The 25,079-nt window shown below is 39.2% G+C and overlaps 1 protein-coding gene across 1 annotated transcript; it reads left to right on the plus strand.

The window, feature by feature from the left end:
- The first annotated feature begins 1,553 nt into the window (after positions 1 to 1,553).
- TRIM77 (tripartite motif containing 77) lies at positions 1,554 to 21,978 on the plus strand. Its single transcript, NM_001111262.2, is given in 7 exon segments — positions 1,554 to 1,691; positions 12,935 to 13,349; positions 14,598 to 14,693; positions 17,301 to 17,531; positions 19,141 to 19,163; positions 19,873 to 19,970; positions 21,259 to 21,978. Coding segments are annotated over 6 exon segments (1,353 nt in total). The 5' UTR covers positions 1,554 to 1,691; positions 12,935 to 12,938; the 3' UTR covers positions 21,753 to 21,978.
- The last annotated feature ends 3,101 nt before the right edge of the window (positions 21,979 to 25,079 follow it).

Raw genomic sequence — 25,079 nt, forward strand, 5'->3', positions numbered from 1 at the left:
GCCTCCATGGTCAGAGCTAACCCGGTGTCATGGGTTATATTGATTTTCCGCGTAAACCAAGCTACTCAGCTTCTTTTCTCCACTGAATTTTCCTACTGAGCTATCCTCATTCTATTATTCTTTACATCTTTGATAAATAAACAAATAAATAGGTCGCCTACGCCGTCTCTCCTTCGAATACCCTGGATCAGCTGGGGCTGGACCCCGGCAACTATGTGTAATATGATTTCATACATGTGATGATTCTAAAAAAATAAAACTAGAGAGACAGAAAGGTATCTGGTTGCATGGAGCTGAGGATAGGAGTAGGGACTGACTGTGATAGATCAGGAGGGATCTTTTGGAAAGACAGATGTATACTAGAAGTGGACGTGATGATGGTTGAATAAAATAAACTTAACAAACATTTATTAGAAGTCATTAAACTGTACATATTTGGTGGGTGAATTTTATGGTATATACATTGCACCTCAGTTAAACTAATAAATTATTGTACAGTCCCACAAGCTTTTTGTTAACTGGGCTTTTTTTTTTTTTTTTTAATATCAGAATATGCCATATCCCCTGGAGAAGGGAATAGCAACCCACTCCAGTATTCTCGCCTGGAAAATTCCATGAACAGAGGAGCCTGGTGGGCTACAGTCCATGGGGTTGCAAAGAGTCAGACACAACAGAGACTAACACACACACACACACACACACACCATATTAGAAATTAAACCTAAAAATAATTAAATATTTATTTACTAAATAATTTTATAAAATTAATTACTAAATAATTTTATAAAATAATTATAAAATAACATTTATAAAGCCATCTAGGCCACAGGACAAATATTCTCTAAATATTATTTTAAATATAATTTTGACCTCACAGACTCCCACAATTCTCAAAAACACACTTTGAGAACTGATGTAATAAGGACATATTTCCTGTGAAGTTGGGATAGGGAAAGGAATGATCCAGAGGTGGGGCTGCCTGGGCCCCTGGACGAGAGGCCTGTACCTTGTTGCTAGATTTTCTGGGCCCTGCAAGCTAAGGATGCATGGTGGTACTCCTGCATTCCTCTCAAGGCCCTGTAGCTATATAGGAGAAAGAGCCAGCATTTTCGGCCACTTTATGCTTTCCACCACAGACTATAAAAGGCGATAGTAGCAAGGTCAGCAGCAGCAGCAAGGTCACAGTGTGCTTCCAGCCTGTGCTTGGCAATAAGATTCTTTATAAACTATCCTTCCTGTACAACCTAAAAGTATCACCTGTAATAGACATAGTCTCAGTCGGAGATTCTCAAATTATGGTCCAGGAAACAGCACCTTGTGAACTATGCAAACTCGCCTCTCATTAGATATGCAAACTCGCCTCTCACTAGACGTGCAAACTCTGTGACCCCAGACCTACTGAATCAAGAATCGTTGTGGCTGAAGCCTAGCAGCCTGTGGTCTACCAAGCCCTGCAGGTGATTCTGATGTACCTACTAGGCTACGTCGGCCTTGACAATTAACATCAAATGGGCCTAACATCCCTTTTAAGAAGGGAAACAGCACAGCTGGGAAGGGGAGCTTCTTTTGCTCTCTCTCATCTCCTCACCTTCCTGAATGTGGACAGCGGGCAAAGACAGAGAATCAGTCCCTGGTGTTGGGGACAAACAAAATCAGGCCACAGAGGTTCCTTGAGAAGCACCAACTGAAAGGTGAGAAATGTGAGTTGTATAAAACAAGATTGCCTTGCTTTTGGTTAGTGTTTGTCTTTCCTTGTAGTTTTAATTGAGCCTTTAAGAAAGCCTGTAATCAAAGTTCCAGCCTCCTCTCTGACCCTTGTTTGAATAAAAATGAAACCAGGACCATATTATGTGGAAAAACCCCACCTGTGGTCCCCTCGAGGGTTATCCAGAAAATCTTCAAAGAAGTGGAGTTGTGGTGAGAGCTGCTCTCTGCACCTGGAGACTCCCTTCTGGATACCTTGGTGGTTCTGAGTTTGCTTCCATTAAAGGAGGCTTTATTACAGTTCATTCCAAGGTCTGTGGATACTGCAGAGACAGCCATCTACATCCTCTTTCCTAACACAGTCTTGCACTAATATTTTTGCTACTTGCAAATTTGTAAAGTACCAAATAACAAAAATAAACTACTTTAACTCATAATACATAACTAGCATCTATTAGTGATTTTGTTAATATTTGTTAATATTTTTGGTATGAGTATTTTCTTTATTTTAATTTTGTGTTTCACTGGAGAAAGTTTTATTAAAAAAAATTAGCCAGCAAAATTTATTGAGATGGACTGGTAAGGTTGCTTTCATAAATATTGAAATAAGGATTGAGGGGAAGATAAATAGAAAAGATCCTCATGGTGTGAAATCAGTTATAGGGTTGATATCCTTTTTGGGAAAAATTCTGAGCACATATCATTTCAGTTCAGTCGCTCAGTCGTGTCCCACTCTTTGCCACCCCATGAACCGCAGCATGTCAGGCCTCCCTGTCCATCATCAACTCCCAGAGTCCACCCAAACTCATGTCCATTGAGTCGGTGATGCCATCCAACCATCTCATCTTCTGTCGTCCCTTTCTCTTCCTGCCTTCAATCTTTCCCAGCATAAGGGTCTTTTCAAATGAGTCAGCTCTTTGCATCAGGTGGCCAAAGTATTGGAGTTTCAGCTTCAACATCAGTCCTTCCAATGAACACCCAAGCACATATTCTAGGGATTAAATAATGTTTTAAAATGTATCTCACAAATCACAGCAATCTCTGCATTTTTGAAAAATTCTTGAATGTTAGTGTTTGGTGGCAGGCACAAATTCACATGAGAAGGGTAGAAAAGAAAGTCTGATATTCCCACTTTTCCAAAAGATTTTGTCATCTTTGAGGGGAATCTTGTCTCTGGAGAATAATAGCCTGGTGGGCTATAGTCCATGGGCTCACAGAGTTGGACACGATTGAGTGACCAAGTATAGCACAAGTTCCTCTTTTTCCCCAAAGACCCAACTCAGCCCACAATCAGAATTCAACTTTCCTTTTGTTTGATAAGACCCATCGTCCATCAATTGTCCCTGAATACAGGGAACTTAGAACCCTGAGTTTGGAAAACAAATGAAATCCCCAACCTGGATTATAAACATAGATATATGTTTTCCTACATCATTCTTCTATAATAAATTTTAAAAGTTTCAAAAATCTTTTAAATGCTTTTCCTGAACTCAGCTACCTTTTGACAAGGGTGTTTTCCTTTCATCAACTACCATCTCAAATTTGGTTTTTCTTTTCTCTCTTTGCTTTATTTTTATTAGCTTTTCCTTAAGACTCTCTACTTTTCTTCCAATTCTTACATTGTTGTCTTTCTCGTGACTGAGCTCCCTTTCTCTTTTGTTGTCATTTTTACTTGATAATTAGTAGAAATTAACTCTTCTACAAGATGCTGATCCAATTATCCCTCTTTCAAATAGGTACCTGGTTTGTTTTGCAAGTGGAGATACAGAATCGTCTCAAGATGGCAGGGTCTAGAGAACAACGGGTCTAACTCAGCAATTTAGCTTCAGGATCTGTACTCTTATCCACAGACCATAGTGGTCTCCAATGTCTTTTTCACTTTGGGTGTTAAACTGCAGAAGCTTCATGCCAACTTCTTGAAATGGGAGTTTTCTACCACCAAGAATTGGAGAAGGAAATGGCTACCCACTCCAGTATTCTTGCCTGCGAAATCCCATGGACAGAGGAGTCTGGTGGGCTATAGCCCATGGCGTCACAAAAGAGTTGGACGCAACTCAGCAACTAAACATTAACCACCAAGAATAGTTTTGAAATGTGCAGAAAATTTTGCCTGTTGCCTCCTTTATCAGTATCTCATATTCTCTACAATTTTGCTGATATTGCCCAAGGGTTATCTTTCTCTTGGGTTCATCAATTAAAGCAAGGGTAGTTTACTTTGGACCAGGCACTGTTTGAACTTTTTCTCTATAACTGCCCACAAGGTCACGTAACCCTGTTATCCAATTTTCTCTACAATTACATTTCTTTTCTTTTTTCATACTGCTTTCTCTAAGTGCCTCTCTACTCCTGGTATCTCTTGTTTCCCTCTCATCTCTGATCCGTTGGACGTTACTTTCTTCTTCCTCTCTTCCTATGATATAATACCCCAAATCCCTTGTCCTGTAAGTCACGACCTTCTCACGTTTGTGGAATCAGTCAAAACAAGAGAAACGTCACTCCAGTTTCTTGAAGTCACATCATAGGAAAAAGACTGAACATTCTGGAAAGCTTCACCTTTTGCCACCTCCTCTTTGCTGCTGCTGCTGCTAAGTCGCTTCATTCGTGTCCGACTCTATGCGACCCCATAGACGGCAGCCCACCAGGCTCCCCTGTCCCTGGGATACTCCAGGCAAGAACACTGGAGCAGGTTGCCATTTCCTTCTCCAATGCATGAAAGTGAAAAGTGAAAATGAAGTTGCTCAGTCATGACTGACTCTAGCGACCCCATGGACTGCAGCCTACCAGGCTCCTCCTTCCATGGGATTTTCTAGGCAAAAGTACTGGAGTGGGGTGCCATTGCCTTCTCCGCACCTCCTCTTTAGGATCCTATATATTTATTGCTGGTTCTCAGGGAAGAACTGGCAGCCCTGACTCTTCATTCTGGGATATTTTGATGATCAACACACCTTATGTTACGAAAGCGAACAGCAAGAGCAGAGCCCTGGAATGTGGCTTTGTGCTGAGATCTGGGCCAGACAGAGAATGAAGGAGAAGGGAAAGGATTTCAGGGTGGCTTTGTCAGACATCCTGATTCAGTAGGCCCAGAGTAGAGATACACACAGGAACACTCAAAACTGTGTGGCAAGGACGGGGCCTATTCCTTCACAGCAGAATGACAGTACAGACACTAGATGTTAGCAAAGAGATGCCATGTCTCAGAGACCGCATCAGAAATTTCCAGAGTCCAGAAGAGTGGGAGGTCAGAAGAACTTGCCTGACTGTCCTTCAGAGTATGGGAGGCACAGAGACTGTGCAAACAGAGCAGTTTCTAAAGATGGGGCCATGTTTCAAGCTCTGCAGGCTGCACTTAGTGGTAAGGTCTAGGGGATGGCTCAGCTACAGATTTTGAACATCTGTCTACTACAGGCTGGATATGCTACCCTCTCCTCAGGAAGACACACATGGACACAAGTCCACAAGGCCTGCCTTTTTATTTTTTATCATTTTATTTACTTATTTCTGTCTGTGCTGTGTCTTCATTATAGTGCATGGCTTCTTAGAGTGGTGGCTTCCTTTGCTGCTGAGCATGAGCTCCAGTAGTTTCAGCGTTTGGGCTCAGGAGTTGCTGTTCCCCAGGTCCAGAGCCCAGCTTCCACAGTTGTGGCACCTGGCCTTAGTCGCTCCTCGGCATATGAGATCTTCTTGGGCCAGAGACTGAACATGTGTCTTCCACATTGACAGGCAGGTTCTTTTACCACTAAGCTCCCAGGGAAGCCCCAAGACCTATACTGATGAGACTTTTCAGTGAAATATGGAGACATCAGAAGGGGCTTCCTGCTGAAGAGAGGTTCTGACCTTCTTCACTCCGTTGGCCTGGAATTATCAAGTCTGTTCCTGGTGCCCTGTGAGGAAACGAACATCTCTCCCATTCAGAATTGTGCATATCTGTATCAATATGCCTTTTACTATGTTGTATTCAGAGTGATTGTCCAGTTGACACCAAACCCTTAAAGGGCCCTCTCACATTAAAAATATTTATTGTACCAAATTTCCAGAGAGCTAGAGAACCATTTAATAGAAATCTGGAGCTTGAAAGGTAGATCTATAAAAGACTCATTGAATCCAGGGCCTTCACTCTCTGGATCCAGATCCCTGAGGTCAACTTATCAGGAAGAGCAGGTATAGCAAGATTTATTCCTCTCCTCTTCATCCCCAAAGAGATTCAACAATATCCCATTTCCCATTCTTGTCCTATAATGTAACTTCAAAACTGCTCACAATTCAAAGTGTTCCATCCCTTTGAATCTGGGTAGGGTTATGACCATAACAGGTGAGATATGTTGTGTTGCACAATTCCTCCTGACAATATTGGGATGGAAATAACTAGGAAACTAATTACCAGGCTGTGAGGAAGCCCATGAAGCTACATGAGTGATTAGGTGAAGATATTCTGGGCAGCAGCCCCAGCAGAGGTAACCCAGACAGTGTCATCTGCCAGACTTGTGAGTGAGGTCTTTTGTGTCCAGTACATATTCAGCTTCCAAGAGAATGCTATTAGGTGAGTCTATAGACCCAAGAGACTCAGGATACTCGGGAGTCTTCCAGAGCTGCTTTTGTTAAATGATTCTCATTTGTTTTTAGTCTAACATGAGATGAGGATTATGCTTCAGGTCTTCAAGTGTCAATTAAAACTCCTACCTTGTTTGAAGTCAAACTGAATGCATTTTCCTAAGTCATTTTCCTAAGTCACTTTGGTTATTGACCATAGGTCCCTTTGGATAAGGACTGGGTAATCTCTACAGTACATACTTTTCATGATGTCACAGAGAACTTATTCCAAGGGATGTGGTCACCTTGTCAATCAAGGAGCTCTAAGTCTGAAAATAAGGGAAGTCTGGAAAGAAGGATCATTAACTAGAGAAAAAACCCCTCTGCCTCTTGATAATACTTTCTTGCCTTCTTCTGTTCATATCTTACAGCAGTATTATTGGCTTCTCTTGTATCTATTCTGCCCCTGGGGGTGCTATTCATTTTATTAACTATCTCTGCAATTCCATGTGGGTCAAGTCATCTTGGTTCCTGCTCAACCCTTGCTAGTCATTACACAGATTCAGTCTGCTGGCACCTGGTAGTTAAACATCCTATCATCTGATTGAGATCAGTAGCCAAGCTACCTAAACACTCTTTATCACTGTCCTAATCCTGGAGAGGACAGCTACCATTGAACTGCATTCTGATGCTATATCTCTCTCGGCAGCACATTTGTGATAATCTTGGTGGATAGTGTGGCTTTATTGATAAACACAATGCTGTGATTGATCTTCTGATTTCATAACATATTCACTTTAACATGAAAATGCCCTTTGGCTTTTTAATCCTGTCCAGTCCCATCTTACACAGCAGTTCTTGCATTTCATTGTTAAGCATGGGCCATCATTTTCCTAGGGTTGTAGGAGCCTGCAAGCATCAAATGTGCCCCATCTTCTAATGTCCTTGTCAAACTATTATATTCTGTATCCTGAGGAAGTGTCCCCATCCAGTAAACTCTCTCTTATCCTGTTTTATGTCCCAGCCCTTTGATCAAGTATTTCAAAATCTAGTCCTAAGGGAACTCTCACAATCTCTGCCAGTGCACACTGGATAATTATCCCAGCTTCTTTGGGATACAGTCCCTTAATTCTCAGTTAGACCCAATGTCTTCATGGTTAGGTTTTGCTGAGGATTAAATAAGCCAGGAGAGAATCTGAAGGGCTCCCCATTGACTCTTAGGGGAGAAACTTCTACTGTGTTTACATAGCAGCTCCAGGTTTAATAGGAAGAGTGAGATATCTCTGTAATCTTTGTGGATCCAGAGAAGTCTTATCTTGTCTTGTCAGTCTTTTCAGTTCATTTGGATAAATACTTTGGAGTGAAATAGAATCTGCCTGCAATACAGGAGACCCAGGTTTGATCCCTGGATCAGGAAGATCCCCAGGAGAAGGGAATGGCAACCCACTCTCCAGTATGCTTGCCTGGAGAATTCCCTGGACAGAGGAGCATAGTGTGTTAATTTCTTTCATGGATTGTGCTTTTGGTGTTTTATCTGGATAAAGGCTATTCTTTCTCCAGTGAAGTGCTGATGAAAGTTAAAGTGAAAGTCTCTCAGTCGTGTCCAACTCTTTGCGACCCCATGGACTATACCATGGAGTTCTCCAGGCCAGAATACTGGAGTGGGTAGCCTTTCCCTTCTCCAGGGGATCTTCCCAACCCAGGGATCGAACCCAGGTCTCCCATATTGTAGGCAGATTCTTTACCAGCTGAGCCACAACGGAAGCTCAAGAATACTGGCTACAGTTAAACACTTGTAAAAAAAAAAAAAATCAGCTGACTATATCTTTGCAGGTCTCTACTTTCAGTTTCGTTCTAATAATCAGTATGTCTTTCCTTTTCCCAATACTGTGTGTTTTTAGTACTATAGAATTCTACTAACTTTTAAAATCAAGTAATGTGAGTATTCTGATTTTATTTCTTAGGATTGTTTTGGCTATTCTATTTGTTTGGTATGCCATAAAACATTTCAAAACCAGTTCGTATATACCTATAAAATTTTTCTAGAGTTTTATCAGAGATTATGTTAAATTTATATATCATATAGAAGAAGATTGCCATTTTAACAGTATTAAATTGTCCAGTGTATAAACATAATTCTCCATTTATCTAGATCTTAATTCTTTTCTTCCATTGATATTTTATTAAAATTATAACTAGTTATTTCATTTTTTTGGCATGCACATATGCCAAGTCACTTTACTTGTGTCTAACTCTTTGTGACCCTACAGATGTAGCCCCCCAGGCTTCTCTGACCATGGGATTCTCCAGGCAAGCATACTAAAATAGGTTGCCATGCGCTCCTCTAGGGGATCTTCCTGACCCAGGGATTGAACCTGCATCTTTTATGTCTCCCGCATTGGCAGGCACGTTCTTTACCACTTGCGCCACCTTCATTTTCTTAAAATTTAATAATTGTGTTCAGACATAATTGACAAAAAATAAATTCTGCATACTTAAAATGTACAATTTGACAGTCTTTTGATACATGTATACACTTACAAATCCTCCATCAAAACCAAGATAATGAACATATCAATATATTACCTGCAAAAGTTTCCTTTGCCCTTTTTTTTAAGTTGTAGTATAAGAACACTTAACATGAGATCTACCCATTTAACACATTTTTAATGATACAATACAATATCACTAACTATAGGTACAATGTTTTTTTTTTTATCAAATCTCTAGAACTTATTGCATTTGACTAACTCATTATTTGAAGTTATTATAAATGTGAAGTTTAAAGAAATTCAAATACAAAATTTTCATACAGGTGTGTGGCATTAAAATCAATTTTTATATATTGGCCCTTTGTTTTCTGACCTTGCTAAATTTGCTTATTACTTCCAGGATGTTTTATATTAGATTCTGCCAGAGTCCAACTCCAGCAGCCAGGGATTCAACCTGAAGAGATGGACAGTGTCTGCAATGAGACAGCCTCTCATTTTTCTGTGGACTGCCTGTTTATTCCAAGTTTAAGATTCTCTTTTATATTTTTACAAAAACACTGGGCCAGAGGTTTGACATTTTCAGTCCCTCCTCTCCCAGATTTATTATCTCCATAAATCATTGTTGCTCTTCAAACAGAGTTCCTGCTTTAGTGATTCTCTGGGAATCAGCCTTATCATCTATTATCTACCTCTTCTAATGTGTCCTGTAGTTAACTTGTGATTACATTGTAACTCATGCTACATTCCTCAGTTTACTACTTATCTTCCTAAATCCTGTTTGCCCCTAACATCCTGAGCTCACTATCTCTTAAAAAGGCTTCTAGCTATAGCATCTCTAAAAATTCCTAACTTCTATAAGCTATAGTAAAATATGCTAACTTTACAACATTCCTTAAATCTTTAACTTCTGTTTTAATTATTTCTAAGCCCTAAATTCAGTAAACTCCTTTGTCATAAACATTCTCCTCACAAATAAGCTTCAGATAGCAATCCCTCCCATGGCCTCAAGCTATGGCCTCTGTGCTCATCCTGGAACACTCTTTTGTAAAAGTCCTTGAACAAATGTCAGTGATTAACTTTATGAATTATTTTCTGAGCACAGCTACAGAAGGCTTTTGTGCCTTCTTACGCTCCTCTCAAGAACAATAAGCACCTTAATATTCCTTTTCAGTCAACTCAGCTGAGGAGAAGAAAAGACAAGTCAGAATTACAAGGCCTAACTCCTTCATCCCGGGATCCGTGCCTGCGGAATGAGGAGAGGGGTCTGGGGCCATGCCTCCATTTTGTCAGTAATGCCTAACGCAGCTCCCGACAAGATTCTTTGGGATTTTCTACACTCATAGCTTTATCATCTATGAATATACATAGTTAGCTTAAAATGTTCTTGTTGTTTAGTCACTAGCTCGTGTCCGACTCTTTTGCGACCCCAAGGACTATAGCCTGCCGGGCTCCTCTGTCCATGCAATTTCCCAGGCAAGAATATGGAACGGGTTGCCATTTCTTTCTTCAGGGAATTTTCCTGACCCAAGGATCAAACCTGCATCTCCTGCATTGCAGACGGTTTCTTTACCACTCAGCCACCAGGGAAGCCCCGTTCAAAATATACCTCTTTAAATAATCTTTGTCCACTTTCAGTAATACTATATTGCTTTTCATTTAATGTAAAATCCTTATAATATTTCCAATTCCTCTTTTCTATTTCTTGTGTCATTTTTGTCATAAGTTTCATAAACACATGGTTCATTGTTAAGCTATTGCTTTAAATAGTTGATATATGGCAAAACCAATACAATATTGTAAAGTTTAAAAAAAATTAAAAAAAAATAGTGAGTTAAAGAAAAATATAAGAGCTTATGTTTTGCCTTTATTCAATTTCCAGTATCACTTATTTTTTGTGAGTAGATCAATTTTCTTCTTAGCACAACATATGCTTTTAAATGAAGAGCTTCTTTATCTCTTTCTTATAGATTAGACCTGATAAAACTGAATTCCCTCAAGTTTTCTTTCTTCTTTTTGAAAAATTATAATATTTTACTTTTGAAGTATATTTTCACTACATATGAGAATTTTGGGTTAATAGTTGTTTTCTCTCAGCAATCTAAAGATGTCACTTAATTGTTTTCTTGCCTGCATGGTTTCTGCTCTAATTTTTATCTTTATTTTTCTGTGCATAATCTTTATTTTTCCTATTTCTGTGACTCCCTTAATGAATTTATCTTTGTAAAAAAAAAGAAGGAAAGAAAGAATTTCTCTTTGTTATTTGTTTTTATTTAGTTTTAATGTAACTTGCCTAGTTGTGTTTTTGTTTGCTTATTCGTTTTGTATTTTTCTGTCTGATATTCTCTGAATATCACAGATCTCTTTTATGCTGTCTGTCACTAATTTTGGAAGAGCCTCTAAAATTATTTCTTTAAATGCTTCTTTTGCCCTGTTGGGTTTCCCTGGTGGCTCAGCTGGTAAAGAATCTGCCTGCAGTGTGGGAGACTGGGGTTCGATCCCTGAGTTGGGAAGATTCCCTGGAGAAAGGGAAAGGCTACCCACTCCAGTATTCTGGCCTGAAGAATTCCATGGACTGTATAGTCCATGGGCCTGCAAAGAGTTGGACATGACTAAGTGACTTTCACTTCACTTTGCCCTATTATATCTTCATTTTCTTTCTGGAAATCTAATCACACAGATGTTAAACAATGTTAAACAACATTTAATGTTGTCTTACTGCTCTTTGATGCTCTGCTCTGTTGTAATTTTTTATTCTTTGTTTTTCCTTTTTGTGTTTAGTTTTTGTATTTTACACTGACATACTCCCATGCTCACTGGTAATTTTCTTACTTGTACCTACTTCTGAACCCAAACATAAAATTCTCTGCATATGTTATATCTAGCCTATCTGCTTATCTTATACTTTTCATCTGTTTCCTGAAATTACCTATCTTGCATGTTGTCAACATTTTTTTAATAAAAGTCTTTAACATACTAATCATAGTTATTATTATTTAAATTAATTAATTTATTTTAACTGAAGGCTAATTACTTTACAGTATTGTAGGGTTTTTGCCATACATTGACATGAGTCAGCCATGGGTGTACATGTGTTCCCCATCCTGAACCCCCCTCCCACCTCCCTCCTCATCCCACCCCTCAGGGTCATCCCAGTGCACCAGCCCTGAGCACCCTGTCTCATGCACAGAACCTGGACTGGTGATCTGTTTCACATATGATAATATGCATGTTTCAATACTATTCTCTCAAATCATCCCACCCTCGCTTTCTCCCACAGAGTCCAAAAGTCTGTTCTTTACATCTGCGTCTCTTTTGCTGTCTTGCATATAGGGTCATCGTTACTATCTTAGTTATCTTAATAGTTCTAATATCTGTTTTATATCTAAGTCTGGTTTTGATGACTGCTTTGTCTGTTTAGACTAAATTTTTCTTGCCTTATGATATGCTGCATGATTTTTGTTGAACCCCCGACATGTATATGGCAGTAGATCCTGTGCAAAGTTCTTTTTGTATGTGGTGGTAAACACAAACTTTCTTCTGCTAGGATTTTAAGTCTAGAGATTTGTGTTAATTTAGTTGGGAATTGGCTTCTTCAGAATTAGTTAACTATTGTTCAATGCCATTGTTAAAAACCATTTCTTTCTGTTTTTGTTATCCTTAGACTATTGGCTTTTCTCCTCAGGCCAACTCATTCTGTGATCACAAAATGGCTATGCAAGTGGGCATTATATCTGGAAAATGACCAGAAACAGAAAAAGCCATCCATTAATTCTGTGCATCTCTTCTGGAACAAGAAAATTTTTTCTAGAATTGTCCTAGGAATTTTAGCGTCTTATTTCATTGGCCAGGATTTGAACAAATACCTTGTGTTAACCAATCAGAGAGAGTAAAAAAGGGGAAAATTGTGATAGTTTCGGACACAATATGATTAGCTACCTATGAATGATCCCAGAACCTCTGATTCTTTGTCTTTGAAAAAGAGATAATATATGTGGAAAATACTGGATTTCTAATAGGGAACTGAGAAGTAGTGCTGGAGGCCAATGGTGGAAAATAATAACACATTTTACTGGTCTATAGGACTCTCTTTTCTTCACCATCCTCAAAACATGGGCTGTCCTCCTATAGGACATATGTGTATTGGCGAGAGAAAGCTTAAGCTCAGCTCACATGCTGAAAGTCAAGAAAGTCCTTCCTTTTTGTTTTCTTAGAAACATGGCATCTGCTTCCGCACAGTGTCTCCCCACTGAGATCATCTGCTCCATCTGCAAGGACACGTTCACAGACCCTGCCACCATTAGGTGTGGGCACCGATTCTGTACTCCCTGCCTCTGTCTCTTGTGGGAAGATGCCCCAACAGTTACTTGCTGTCCTGTGTGCAAGGCGGCATCTCCAAAAATGGACCTCAAAAGCACTATTCTTGCTAAGAAACATATTCGTTCCACCGGAAACTCAGTTATCTGCCAGTTACCTGGCTCTGCCAAGCAGATGTGTAGGACACACCAAGTGATAAAGCTCTACTTCTGTGAAGCTGACAAGAGCCTGCTGTGCTTGTTCTGCTCTCGTTCCACAGGGCATGCCACTCATGAACACTATTCAGTAATGCAGGTTGCAGAGCACTACAGGGTAAGTAATATCTCTGACTGAACTTTAAAATGTGGAAGACCCTGTATCTGATAAGCACTGAGGAAAATACATTGGTTAACAACCATTATCACTTTATGCTATTAACAAATACAATTTTTGAACACCATGTGCCAGGCACTATTCTGAAATCTAGAGATAAAGCAGTGAAGAAACTAGATATCATCCTTGCTTTCCTGATGTTTAAATTCTGTTGAGCTGAAAGAGAGGAATGATGATGAAATTGATGAGGATTAGGATGCTGGTACTTCAGAAGTAATGTGGTAGATGGGCTTCCCTGGTGGCTCAGACAGTTAAGAATCTGCCTGCAATACAGGAGACGTGGGGTTGATCCCTGGGTCAGGAAGATCCCCTGGAGAAGGGAATAGCTACCCAATCTAATATTCTTGCCCGGAGAATCCCATGGACAGAGGAACCTGGTGGGCTACAGTCCATGGCGTCGCAGAGAGTCAGATACAACTGAGCCACTAAGCGTGCACACAGTGTGGAAGATAAATATCTAGTTTCAGTAAAAGTCATTGGCTACCACAAACATGATTATAATGGTCCTGTTCTAATTATAGCAGATTTAGAAACACTGGCCAACATTTTCTAACAGTGCCACAGGAAAACTGAGGGCTAATATTTCACAATTAAATATAAAGCAAGAGACCTCACAGAATGAATTAAAAGGTATTCCTTCCTCTTCCATTATTTTAGAAGAGTTGGAGAAAGATTAGTATTGATTCTTCTTTAAATGATTGGTGCATTTCATCAGTGAAACCATCTGGTTCTTGGCTTCTCATTGTTGGAAAATTTTTCATTATCGATTCACTCTCTCTACTACATACAGGCCTGTTCACATTTTCCATTTCTTCTTGAGTTAATTTTGGTAATTTGTGTCTTTCTAGGAATTTGTTCATGTTGACTTAAAAAAATGTGTAACATGAAAAAAAAAAAAAAAAACAAACAAACCCAGAAACAAAAGCAAGATTCACTTCTGAAAACTGACCAGGTTATTATAAATTCAATGCTAGATTCCTCAGATAATGGATTACATTTTTTCAAATTTAGACATTCCATCTTTGTTTGATCTCCCCAGATTTAGGAGATAGTATTCCAAAGGAAAATTACTGACATATCTGCTCTTTTTACTGTTTGTCCCATGTTCATCCCCTTATATCTTCTTTAAAATATCTGAAATATACTAACTTTGCTATTCTAGTGCTACAAATAATAGTTATTTTGCAGGAGCACCTTCTGATGCAAATGAAGTCTATTTGGAAAAAGAAACAGGAAAATCAACGAAATATAAAAAAAGTGACCAACACATTCAGAGCATGGGAGGTAAGCCGCAGACCCTGAATCCCTTGGAGCCAGTTTGGAACAAATAACCTGGTAACTTACAGTGGAAGAACTTGAATTAAATCATAATGTCCCCTGAGAGGGTGATCAAAGAGAGCTGCATATGGAAAAACATGACCTTCAATGTAGGATTTCATGTTGAATGACCCCAATAGGTAAATAAAAGATTTTTCCTGATTATCTTGATAAAGCAATATCTACCACTAATACTTCAGCAGAGACAAGAAAATGCAGTATCACAAAACAAAATGCAAGGGTCACTCGGATGAAGGTAAAAAAACAGTTCTGTAGGAGTTTAATAAACTTTGAATGTAAAGCTTCTCAAAAAAATAAAAATCACCCTGAAGCTAATGTTTTAGTAGAACCTGTAAATTCATAACACAGAGATCTAAGGGACAAGAAAGCTAAATATGAGAAAAAATCATAGAATTATCTGGGGCATGTAGATAGCTCCTATTAATTAGTACATACGGTACGAGGCAGGCAGTGAGAGATATGGCTGGCAATGTAATTATAGCCACGGCAAGATGCCTAGCTAAGGATTTGGGGTTTTATTATTCATTGGTTCACATTTATGAATGGAGAGCCTGAAACTAAAGAAGTTGAACTACATTTTCATTTTCAAAGAACTCAATGACTTCTAAAGAAGATACATCAGCAGGCTATATTACAGAATATTTCATTAAAGAGAAATCTGTACATAGTGCTGTAAAAATACTGCAGGACAATAACAAAATTACCCTGATCATTTAAGATGGTTTTCCTAATGAACCATTCTTTCATAGGAGGGCATGTGATATGTTGCTCACTGTTATAGGTCCACAGAGAGATACGGAAATGGACAAAAAGAAACAAATCAATGACTTCAGTAGGATATAATCTTGTAAAAGAAGTCATACAACAAATAAAGAAGAATAACATTTATAATACATCACATTTGTAAAGTTCTTGGAAGAAAATTAAAGCAGGGATATATATAAATAGTACAGGTTTGGGGGATGTATGCTGGCCAGAGAATACCCATCATGAAGGTTACATCTGGGTAGAGATCTAAAAGGATCAAAGGGAGTGAGCCAGAAGGTCTCTGAGAACACATCCTTCTGGAGCACAGAAGACAGAAGCTATGGTCTGAAAGTCTGGGTCCCCCATAGTTCAAATGTTGAAATTCTAACCCCCAAAATGATAGTGTTAGGAGGTTTGGCCTTTGGAAAGTGATTAGGTCATTAGGAAAGAATCCTTATTAATGGGATTCTTATAAAAGAAGCCCTAAAAAAGAAAGAAGCTTAGTAGAGACTTGCCCCTTCTGCCATGTGAGGACAAAACCAGAGGATGGCTATTTAGCCAAGGCATAGAAGAAACCTAAATGTTCGTTGACAGATGAGTTGATGAAGAAAATGTAGTATATTTATACAATGAAGTACTGCTCAGCCATAAAAAGAATGAAATAATGCCCTTTGCAGTAGCATGAATGGACCTAGAGATTATCATACCAAGGGAAGTAATCAGAGAAAGGCAAATATCATATGATATCACGTGTGGAATCTAAAAGAATGATACAATTACACTTATTTACAGATCAGAAATAGGCCAATAGTCACAGAAAACAAGCCTATGGTTATCAAAGGGGAAGGTGAGGGGAGGGATAAATTAGGAATTTAGGATTAACATATATACACTATTCTACATAAAAATAGATAAACAACAAGGACCTACTTTATAGCACAGGGAGCTATCAGTTCAGTTCAGTTGCTCAGTTGTGTCCAACTCTTTGCGACCCCACAGACTGCAGCACACCAGGCTTCCCTGTCCATCACCAACTCCCAGAACTTGCTCAAACTCACATCCATCTCATCCCATCGTCCCTTTCTCCTTCCACCTTCAATCTTTCCCAGCATCAGGGTCTTTTCTAATGAGTTGGCTCTTTGTATTAGATGATCAAATTATTGGAGCTTCAGCATCAGCCCTTCCAATGAATATTCAGAGATGATTTCCTTCAGGATTGCCTGGTTGGATCTCCTTGCTGTCCAAGGGACTCTCAAGAGTCTTCTCCAACACCACAATTCAAAAGCATCAACTCTTCAGCACTCAGCAGGGAACTATAATCAGTATCTTGTAATAACCTATAGTGAAAAAGAATTGGAAAAAAGAATTAGCTATACACATGTATATGGATAACTGAATCACTTTACAGTATATCTGAAACTAACACAATATTGAAAATCAATAATACTTCAACAAAAAAATACATGCATATGGTAAAAAATGAAAACCAAGTATGTGAATGTGCTTTGTAAAGTGGAGTATATTTTAATTATTATTAAGCAAAAAAAAAAAAAAAAAAGATGCCTATTTAAGAGGTGGGCTCTCACTGTACACCAAACCTGCTGGCACTAATTTTGTATTTCTTACCTTACTGAACAGTGAGAAGTAAATTTCGGTTATTAATAAGCACTCAGTCTTTAGTACTTTTGTTAGTAGTCCAAATGAACGAAGACAAGCATTCTATATACAACACATAGACAACAGATAATAAGGGAAGAATAAAATCCCATCCAAATACATGATCTAATTCATCCAATGTCACTGCAGGGTTTTATAAATCTACGACTGGTGATGATACGAGCTGAATACCCTAAAGTGTGTCAGTATCTCCAGGAAGAAAAGCAAAAACATTTAGAGATGTTGGCAATTGAAGGCACAGTTATTTTTCAGCGACTCAATAGAAATGTAGCCAGAATGATTCATATGGGGAAACTCCTGAGAAAAACATATGAGGAACTGAAGGAAATGTGCCTTAAAGCAGATGTGGACATGCTCCAGGTAAGGACTAAGGACGGATGTTGGCTGCAGAACACCAACCTGCTTGGAAAACACTTGTATCATTTGACATTATATCTTCTTTGACTTCCATTATTTTTCTGACTCCAAAGTCCAGATTCTGACTCTTCTACCTCTGTGATGGTAGGTTTTGTTCCTCCAGTATAACCTGGAGACAAAACATCAGTTTTGCCTTCTATGGAAGAAGGAGGGCTATGTGGCAAGATTCAAGTAACAGAGCCAGAAAAAAAAAAATCTCCCAAACCTTCTTATATCCTTCTACCATACAGTTGCCCTTCCAACTCTCTACAGGTTTTGCATCTAGGGACTCAACAAACCACCAATGGAAAATATTTTTTAAGAAAATTCAGAAATTTCAAAAAAGAAAAACTTCAATTTGCCAATGCTGACAATGATTTACATAGAATTTACATTATATTAGATCTCATAAGTAATCTTGTTATTTAGTCACTAAGTCGTGTCCAACTCTTTGCGACCCCATATATAGCCTGCCTGGCTTCTCCGTACATGCGACTTTTCAGGCAAGAATACTGGTTGTTCATTGTTCAGTTGTTAAGTTGTATCTGACTCTTTGCAACCCTGTGGATGGCAGCACGCCAGGCTTCCCTGTCTTTCACTATCTCCTGGAGAATCCTGGAGTGGGTTGCTATTTCTTTCCCCAGGGGATCTTCAACTCAGAGATCTAACCCTTGTCTCCAGCTGGGCAGGTGCACTTTTTACCACTGAGCCACCTGGGAAGCCTTTAAGTAATCTAGAGATGCTTAAAGTATACAGGAAAATGTGTGTATATTATACAGATATACTGTGCCATTGTATATAAAAATTTGAACACCCGATGGATTTTAGTATCCAAGGGGGTTCTTAGAATGAATTCCCTTCATATAATGAGGGATGACTGTGTTGAACAGATAAGTTAACTTTATATTTGCACTTGATAATATGTGTAACATGTGTAACCATAGGATGCATTCATCCTTTCTATTTTGAAGTTCTAGATTCAGAGAAGGCAATGGCACCCCACTCCAGTACTCTTGCCTGGAAAATCCCATGGATGGAGGAGCCTGGTAGGCTGCAGTCCATGGTGTTGCTAAGAGTCGGGCATGACTGAGTGACTTCGCTTTCACTTTTCACTTTCATGCTTTGGAGAAGGAAATGGCAACCCACTCCAGTATTCTTGCCTGGAGAATCCCAGGGACAGAGGAGCCTAGTGGGCTGCCATCTATGGGGTCGCACAGAGTCGGACACGTCTGAAGCAACTTAGCAGCAGCAGCAGCAGCAGATTTGGAGTCCACACACCAAAGAACTTTGGGGAAACCCCTGTGAATACTTCTGTATATCAGGACAAAGAACAGTCATTCATGCACCCTAAGAACGTTTGACTTTCAATTTTATTAAGATTATGATCTTGTCAGTTAATGTAAATGTGAGATTGGATTTCATATTTATAAGGAGAAGGGAAATGACAAATGATTTTAATCTAAGGAAGAAAACTGGAAATAATGAATTTTTCAGTATAATCTCATATCCTGAAACTAGACTTAAGAGGAGAGTTTGTGCTGAAAACTAAGCCTCCCTCTCTTTTTCTTTACAGGGTGTGGAAGACACAATGAAAAGGTAAGTTTGCTCCTCTATTCAAATCATGATAATTGTGACAGTGATCAGGCTATTTCTGCTAAGATGAACCCTCCCTTTCAATACGAAGTATCTTTCTCTCTGTATTTATTCCTTCCTTCTCTAATAGTCTGCCAGGTTTTATATAGTCTACCCTTTGGTGACCGTATGGTGGAGAGGAGCGCAGTTTCTATTGCAAGGCTTTCTGTAGAAGTTGCAAAGAGATGACGATTTTTCCTGCCCCTAATTTCCAAATCCTAGTTATCCAAGGATTATTCCTGGTCATCCATGGGAAAGGCAGATAAGCTCAGAGAAACAGTAGGTAGAAGGATGCTGAGAAAAGGAGTGAGGTAGAATTCATAAAGAAAGAACATACAATAGTGCTGAGCTTTCATATGTATTAAATGATAAGTTCCAACAATTTTCCGCCTGTTAGATTTCAGGAATTAGATGTGAATTGCTGTGTGGATCCTCTAGGGAAGCTAGAAGGAAGGAAACACAGTTTTGATTGCGGCGGCACATTCTACTAGGTTTGATATGCCAAGAGCAAGGAAGTAGATTGTAAAATATCATAGCAACTGCAGTGTTCATCCATCTGAGCAGTTAAATTCATACCCTTTAAAGGTAATTATGAGGATTCTGTTGAAGCATCATCAGTGGGTTGCTAATGATACCTTTGGGCCTATTAGTAAGCGGGCCTTTCTCTTTACAGGAGTCAGTTAATGCAGCTGTATATCCCCCAGCCTTTGGACCCACAGCTCAGTACATGGACCATCACTGGGATGCTGGAAAGGCTTAACAGCTTCCGAGGTGAGAGGCAGCACTCTGCGTGAAGGCAATCACATTGGAAATCACATAGGAAACTACATGAATAGATAACACATTGATGATATCTCTTCACCGCTCTGTCTGTTCTTTGTAGAGAACATATGCAAACCCTTTTAACTTATTTTATTGCTAATTATCAGTCAGAAAAGTTAACTGAAGGCTGTCAAAAATAATCAAATATGACACATAGTTTTTTATTTAGCTACTTGCAGTGAGTTAATAATAAAAAGAACACTTTGACTTATAAAAATGCATATCCATTCAGTGTATTTCATCTTGTAGTTAGCTGTGGATATTTAGATTATATCTGGATATTGAGACTCTTAGAATCACCTTAATGCTGTTATTTAAATGTTTACCTGAATATTAAAGGTAATGCTTGTATATGAAAAATCACAAGACTTTCAAAAAGCTTGAAAACAATCCATAATTCATTGTGTAGAGGACTCCCTGAGACAAATGCAACTGACGGTGAGCCCAGCGGACAAAGGAGAAGCTGGACTGAGATGGGATGAGTTGGATTCTGATTTAGCAGTGACTCCGTTAGAAATTCTGAGAGAAATCACTGCAAAAAAAGAGCACATATAGATATTTGGTTTATTTTATTTTTACTTCTTTAAATGTTAAACCCTTATATCCTAGGCAATGTGATCCCTGTTTAGGACTAAAAATAACAATGTCATATAAAATATAATATATATTTATTATGATTATTTTTTTATTTTGTGATGATTGATTAATGAGATGACTTAAGGGCCATTTTGCTATTTTCTTGACATCTATGAACGGACTCCCAAATTTTTGGTGAGGTAGTGAAAATAAGCCAGAGTCGGACATCCTATATCTTTATGTATTCTCAAAGTTTTCCTTCCTCCAGTTGTATAATTAGGGATTTCCTGGCTCTTTAGATAGATAAGAAGCCCTTCCTGTTCTTTCTATGTATTTCCAGTGACACACTCTGTATAAAAGGGTGTGGTAACACAGGGTGTCTAACATCTGTGATTAAAGGGTATTCTGAAACGAGCCAGTACTGCCACACTTGTGGGAGCTAATTGTTACAAGTTCCAGAACTTTAGGAGCAATTATTAAAGGACTGGCGCCTTGAAACCAGTCATGGTGGGTTGAAACATTCCCAGCAAATGAAACAAATCAGTTTGGCTTCATTTCAGAGATTTGGTTGCTACACATTTGTCACAACACCACTGCAGTTATATGTTCTTCAGAACTTGAAACGCTGTTCTCTGACTTCATTGCTTTCATTTTCCTGAAGTGTATATTACGTTGGATGGGAAAATAAGAAACGGTTGCGTGCCTCTGATTGAAGCCCTGAGACGTCTGCAATGCGGTCCTGTCGATCGAGATGTGCCTTGGGACGCAGCATGTCCAGAGAACACGCCTACATGGGGTGCTCAGACCTTCACCGCTGGCAAGCACTACTGGGAGGTGGATGTGGGAAACTCCGGTGACTGGGTTATAGGGCTCTGCAAGGAGTCCTGGACAAGCAGGAATGATATGCTGCTCAACTCTGAGGACATTTTTCTACTTCTCTGTGTCAGTAAGGATGGCCATTTCAGTCTCTTTTCTACCTTCCCATTCTTACCCCACTATATTCAAAGACCCCAGGGCTACATAGGGGTGTTTCTAGATTATGAATGTGGTATGATAAGCTTTATTAATGTTGCCAGAGGTTCCCTCATTTGTAATTTCCTCTCACGATCTTTCTCTTTCCCTCTCAGACCTTTCATTTGGTGTGGACCCAAATGATCAGGAACAGGTCACAAACCTAACCAAGGTTTTGGGAATTCTAGTAGCTGAGGGGGCTCCTATCCTGGTGACTTCTAGAATGGGGAAAATCAATTATAACTTCACTGTGTTTAACTTCATTTTACCTTTAGGACTTATAATGGCTGCATTATTTCTTAAAGTGGTGGTAGTGTTAATGATGTCCATTTGTCTTTTGTATTTTATTTAAATAAAAGCAATCACATTCATTTTTTTGGGTAGGATATAGGCACTTTTCATCTGCCATCTGAACTTACTAGAGATGAAAGAACACACGGGTGTGGAAACCCAGTCAAATGCATGAATGCAAAGCACAGAGGATTCTTCTTCCAGAGAATCCTTGTCAAAACTCAAGGGCAGCATAGAATTTTCCTCTCCTTCCACTCATCTGGCTAAATTCTACCCCTCCTTTAATCCTGGGTTTCCTGAAGTAGAGTAGATCAATTATAATATGACCTCAAGAACAGCTTATTCTTTCCCTTTGCAAAGCTCACAGTAGATTTTGGATCTTCTTTTGTAGTTTTCAGACTGCCAAAAAGGAAGGCCAATGTCCATCCTCTTCATAACCACATTCCAGGGATGAAACACCAGGTTAAGGATATGAAAGACATCTGAAAAATATTTGAACAAACGAATATGTAGGAAAAACATTAAAAGCAAAGGCTATGTAACCAAAAACATTTACTATCGTGTAGACACAGTCAGTAGCTCAAGAAGTGATGAGAAACATTAAAGAAGTGAATTAAGTTATTGTTCAGGTTCGTGGTGCAGAAATTCAGTTTAGTGGGCGAGATATAGACTGTGTATGATTTGATTCCCAGTGTTGCTCTTAGTAGTTCTCAATGATGAACAGATTTTCAGGAATACAAACATGCTTTTACCAGAGGGATCGTAGTACAGATAATATGGCTTAGCTGCTTGGAATCTGCAGTATTTTTAAGGAAGATACATAGAGTGAAAATACTCTGAATATTTATTTTCAAGGATGGACAATGAACTTTATTTCTCACATATAAAAAACATCCAAGCTGTCAAAAAATTTCATTTCAAAGAGTGTTACTGACTTAGAGATTAAAACTTTGCAAAATAATCAGACATTGAAATTCATCTCTTTGGGGATGTATTGCCCAATATAATGACTCTAGTTAACACTATTGTATGATAGATAAGAAAGCTGTTAAAAGAATAGATTCTAAGAGATCTCATCATTAAGAATTTTTTTCTTTTTTCTTCTATTTTCATATATATATATATATATATATATATATATATATATATATGAAGTGAAGTGTGAAAGTGTTAGTCACTCTATAGTCTGACTCTGATTCTGTCAGTTGTGTCCAACTCTTTCTGACCCCATGTACTGTAACCTCTGTCCACGGAATTCTCCAGACAAGAATAGTGGAGTGGGTAACCATTTCCTTCTCCCGGGGATCTTTCCAACCCAGGGACAGAACTGGGGTCTCCTGCATTGCAGGCATATTCTTTACCGGCTGAGCCACCAGGGAAGCCCATATATATACATATAAATATTTCTCTTCCCACTCCTTTCTTCTGTCTCTGCATCTTTTGTTCACTCTCTTTACAGAGAAAGTGGTTTAGGGAATAATCTCGGGATTAAATGTATTTTTATGAAATTGTAGTGGAAAATAAATTTTAATTAGAGTTTCAAGTATTTGCTTAGGGATTATTTAAAGCAGTCCAATAATGCCCAGGTGGCGCTCAGTTCAGTTCAGTTGCTCAGTCCTGTCCGGCTTTTTGCAACCCCACGAACTGCAGCACGCCAGGCCTCCCTGTCCATCACCAACTCCCAGAGTTTACTCAGACTCATGTCCACTGAGTCAGTGATGCCATCCAACCATCTCATCCTTTGTCCTCCCCTTCTCCTCCTGCCTTCAATCTTGCCCAGCATCAGGGTCTTTTCCAATGAGTCAGTTCTTTGCACCAGGTGGTCAATGTATTGGAGTTTCAGCTTCAACATGGTCTTTCCAATGAATATTCAGACTGATCTTCTTTAGGATGGACTGGTTGGATCTCCTTGCAGTCCCAGGGACTCCGAAGAGTCTTCTCCAACACCACAGTTCAAAGGCAGCATTTCTTGGGCGCTCAGCTTTCTTTTTTTTTGTTTTGTTTTGTTTTTTTACGTTTTTTTTTTTCCTAATTTTATTTTATTTTTAAACTTTACATAATTGTATTAGTTTTGCCAAATATCAAAATGAATCCGCCACAGGTATACATGTGTTCCCCATCCCGAACCCTCCTCCCTCCTCCCTCCCCATACCATCCCTCTGGGCCGTCCCAGTGCACCAGCCCCAAGCATCCAGCATCGTGCATCGAACCTGGACTGGCAACTCGTTTCCTACATGATATTTTACATGTTTCATTGCCATTCTCCCAAATCTTCCCACCCTCTCCCTCTCCCACAGAGTCCATAAGACTGTTCTATACATCAGTGTCTCTTTTGCTGTCTCGTACACCGGGTTATTGTTACCATCTTTCTAAATTCCATATATATGCGTTAGTATACTGTATTTATGTTTTTCCTTCTGGCTTACTTCACTCTGTATAATAGGCTCCAGTTTCATCCACCTCATTATATCAGCTTTCTTTATGGTAAAACTCTCACATCCATACCTGACTACTGGAAAAACTATAGTTTTGACTAGACCGACCTTTGCGGGCAGGTGGCGCTAGTGGTAAAGAAACCGCGTGTAAGTGCAGGAGAAATGATTTGAGGGTTCCATCCCTGGAGGAGGGCACAGCAACTCACTCTAGTATTTTTGCCTGAGAATCCCAGGGACAGAGGGAGCCTAGAGGACGACAGCCTATAGAGTCCCAAAGAGTTGGACACGACTGAAGTGACTTAGCACACACGCACAATAATGCCCTTTTTTTTGGAAGGGATCCAAAAATTGTTGCATATCTAAACTTTTTAGATTGATTCTGACACCTGCCCAAACGGGATAAATTGTCAACAGTAGGTCTCACGCACAGATAACTGAAAACTCAGAATCGACTATAAACAGTAACTATGTGAGGGCTGCGAAAAATGAAAAGTGAAATGAGGAGAGAAGTTAAAACTGGACTCATTATCCGCAATGGAGTGGGATTTTGTGGCATGTTTTTCCGCTTCTCTTTCCCGGCATTGACTGAAAGGAAGGGAGACAGAGCCCTCTGGTTTGCACGGCTTGGGCATGCAGCAAAAGGTCACACACAGACGCCTGCTCTCTGGTCAAAGAACCGGGAAAAGACGTTTCTGGAAAAAGAAAAGTGTGGCAGAAAGTTGTTTTTTTTGGTTTTTTTTTTTAA

The sequence above is a fragment of the Bos taurus genome, chromosome 29 (genome assembly GCF_002263795.3).
Source record: "Bos taurus isolate L1 Dominette 01449 registration number 42190680 breed Hereford chromosome 29, ARS-UCD2.0, whole genome shotgun sequence".
Lineage (NCBI taxonomy): Eukaryota > Metazoa > Chordata > Mammalia > Artiodactyla > Bovidae > Bos > Bos taurus.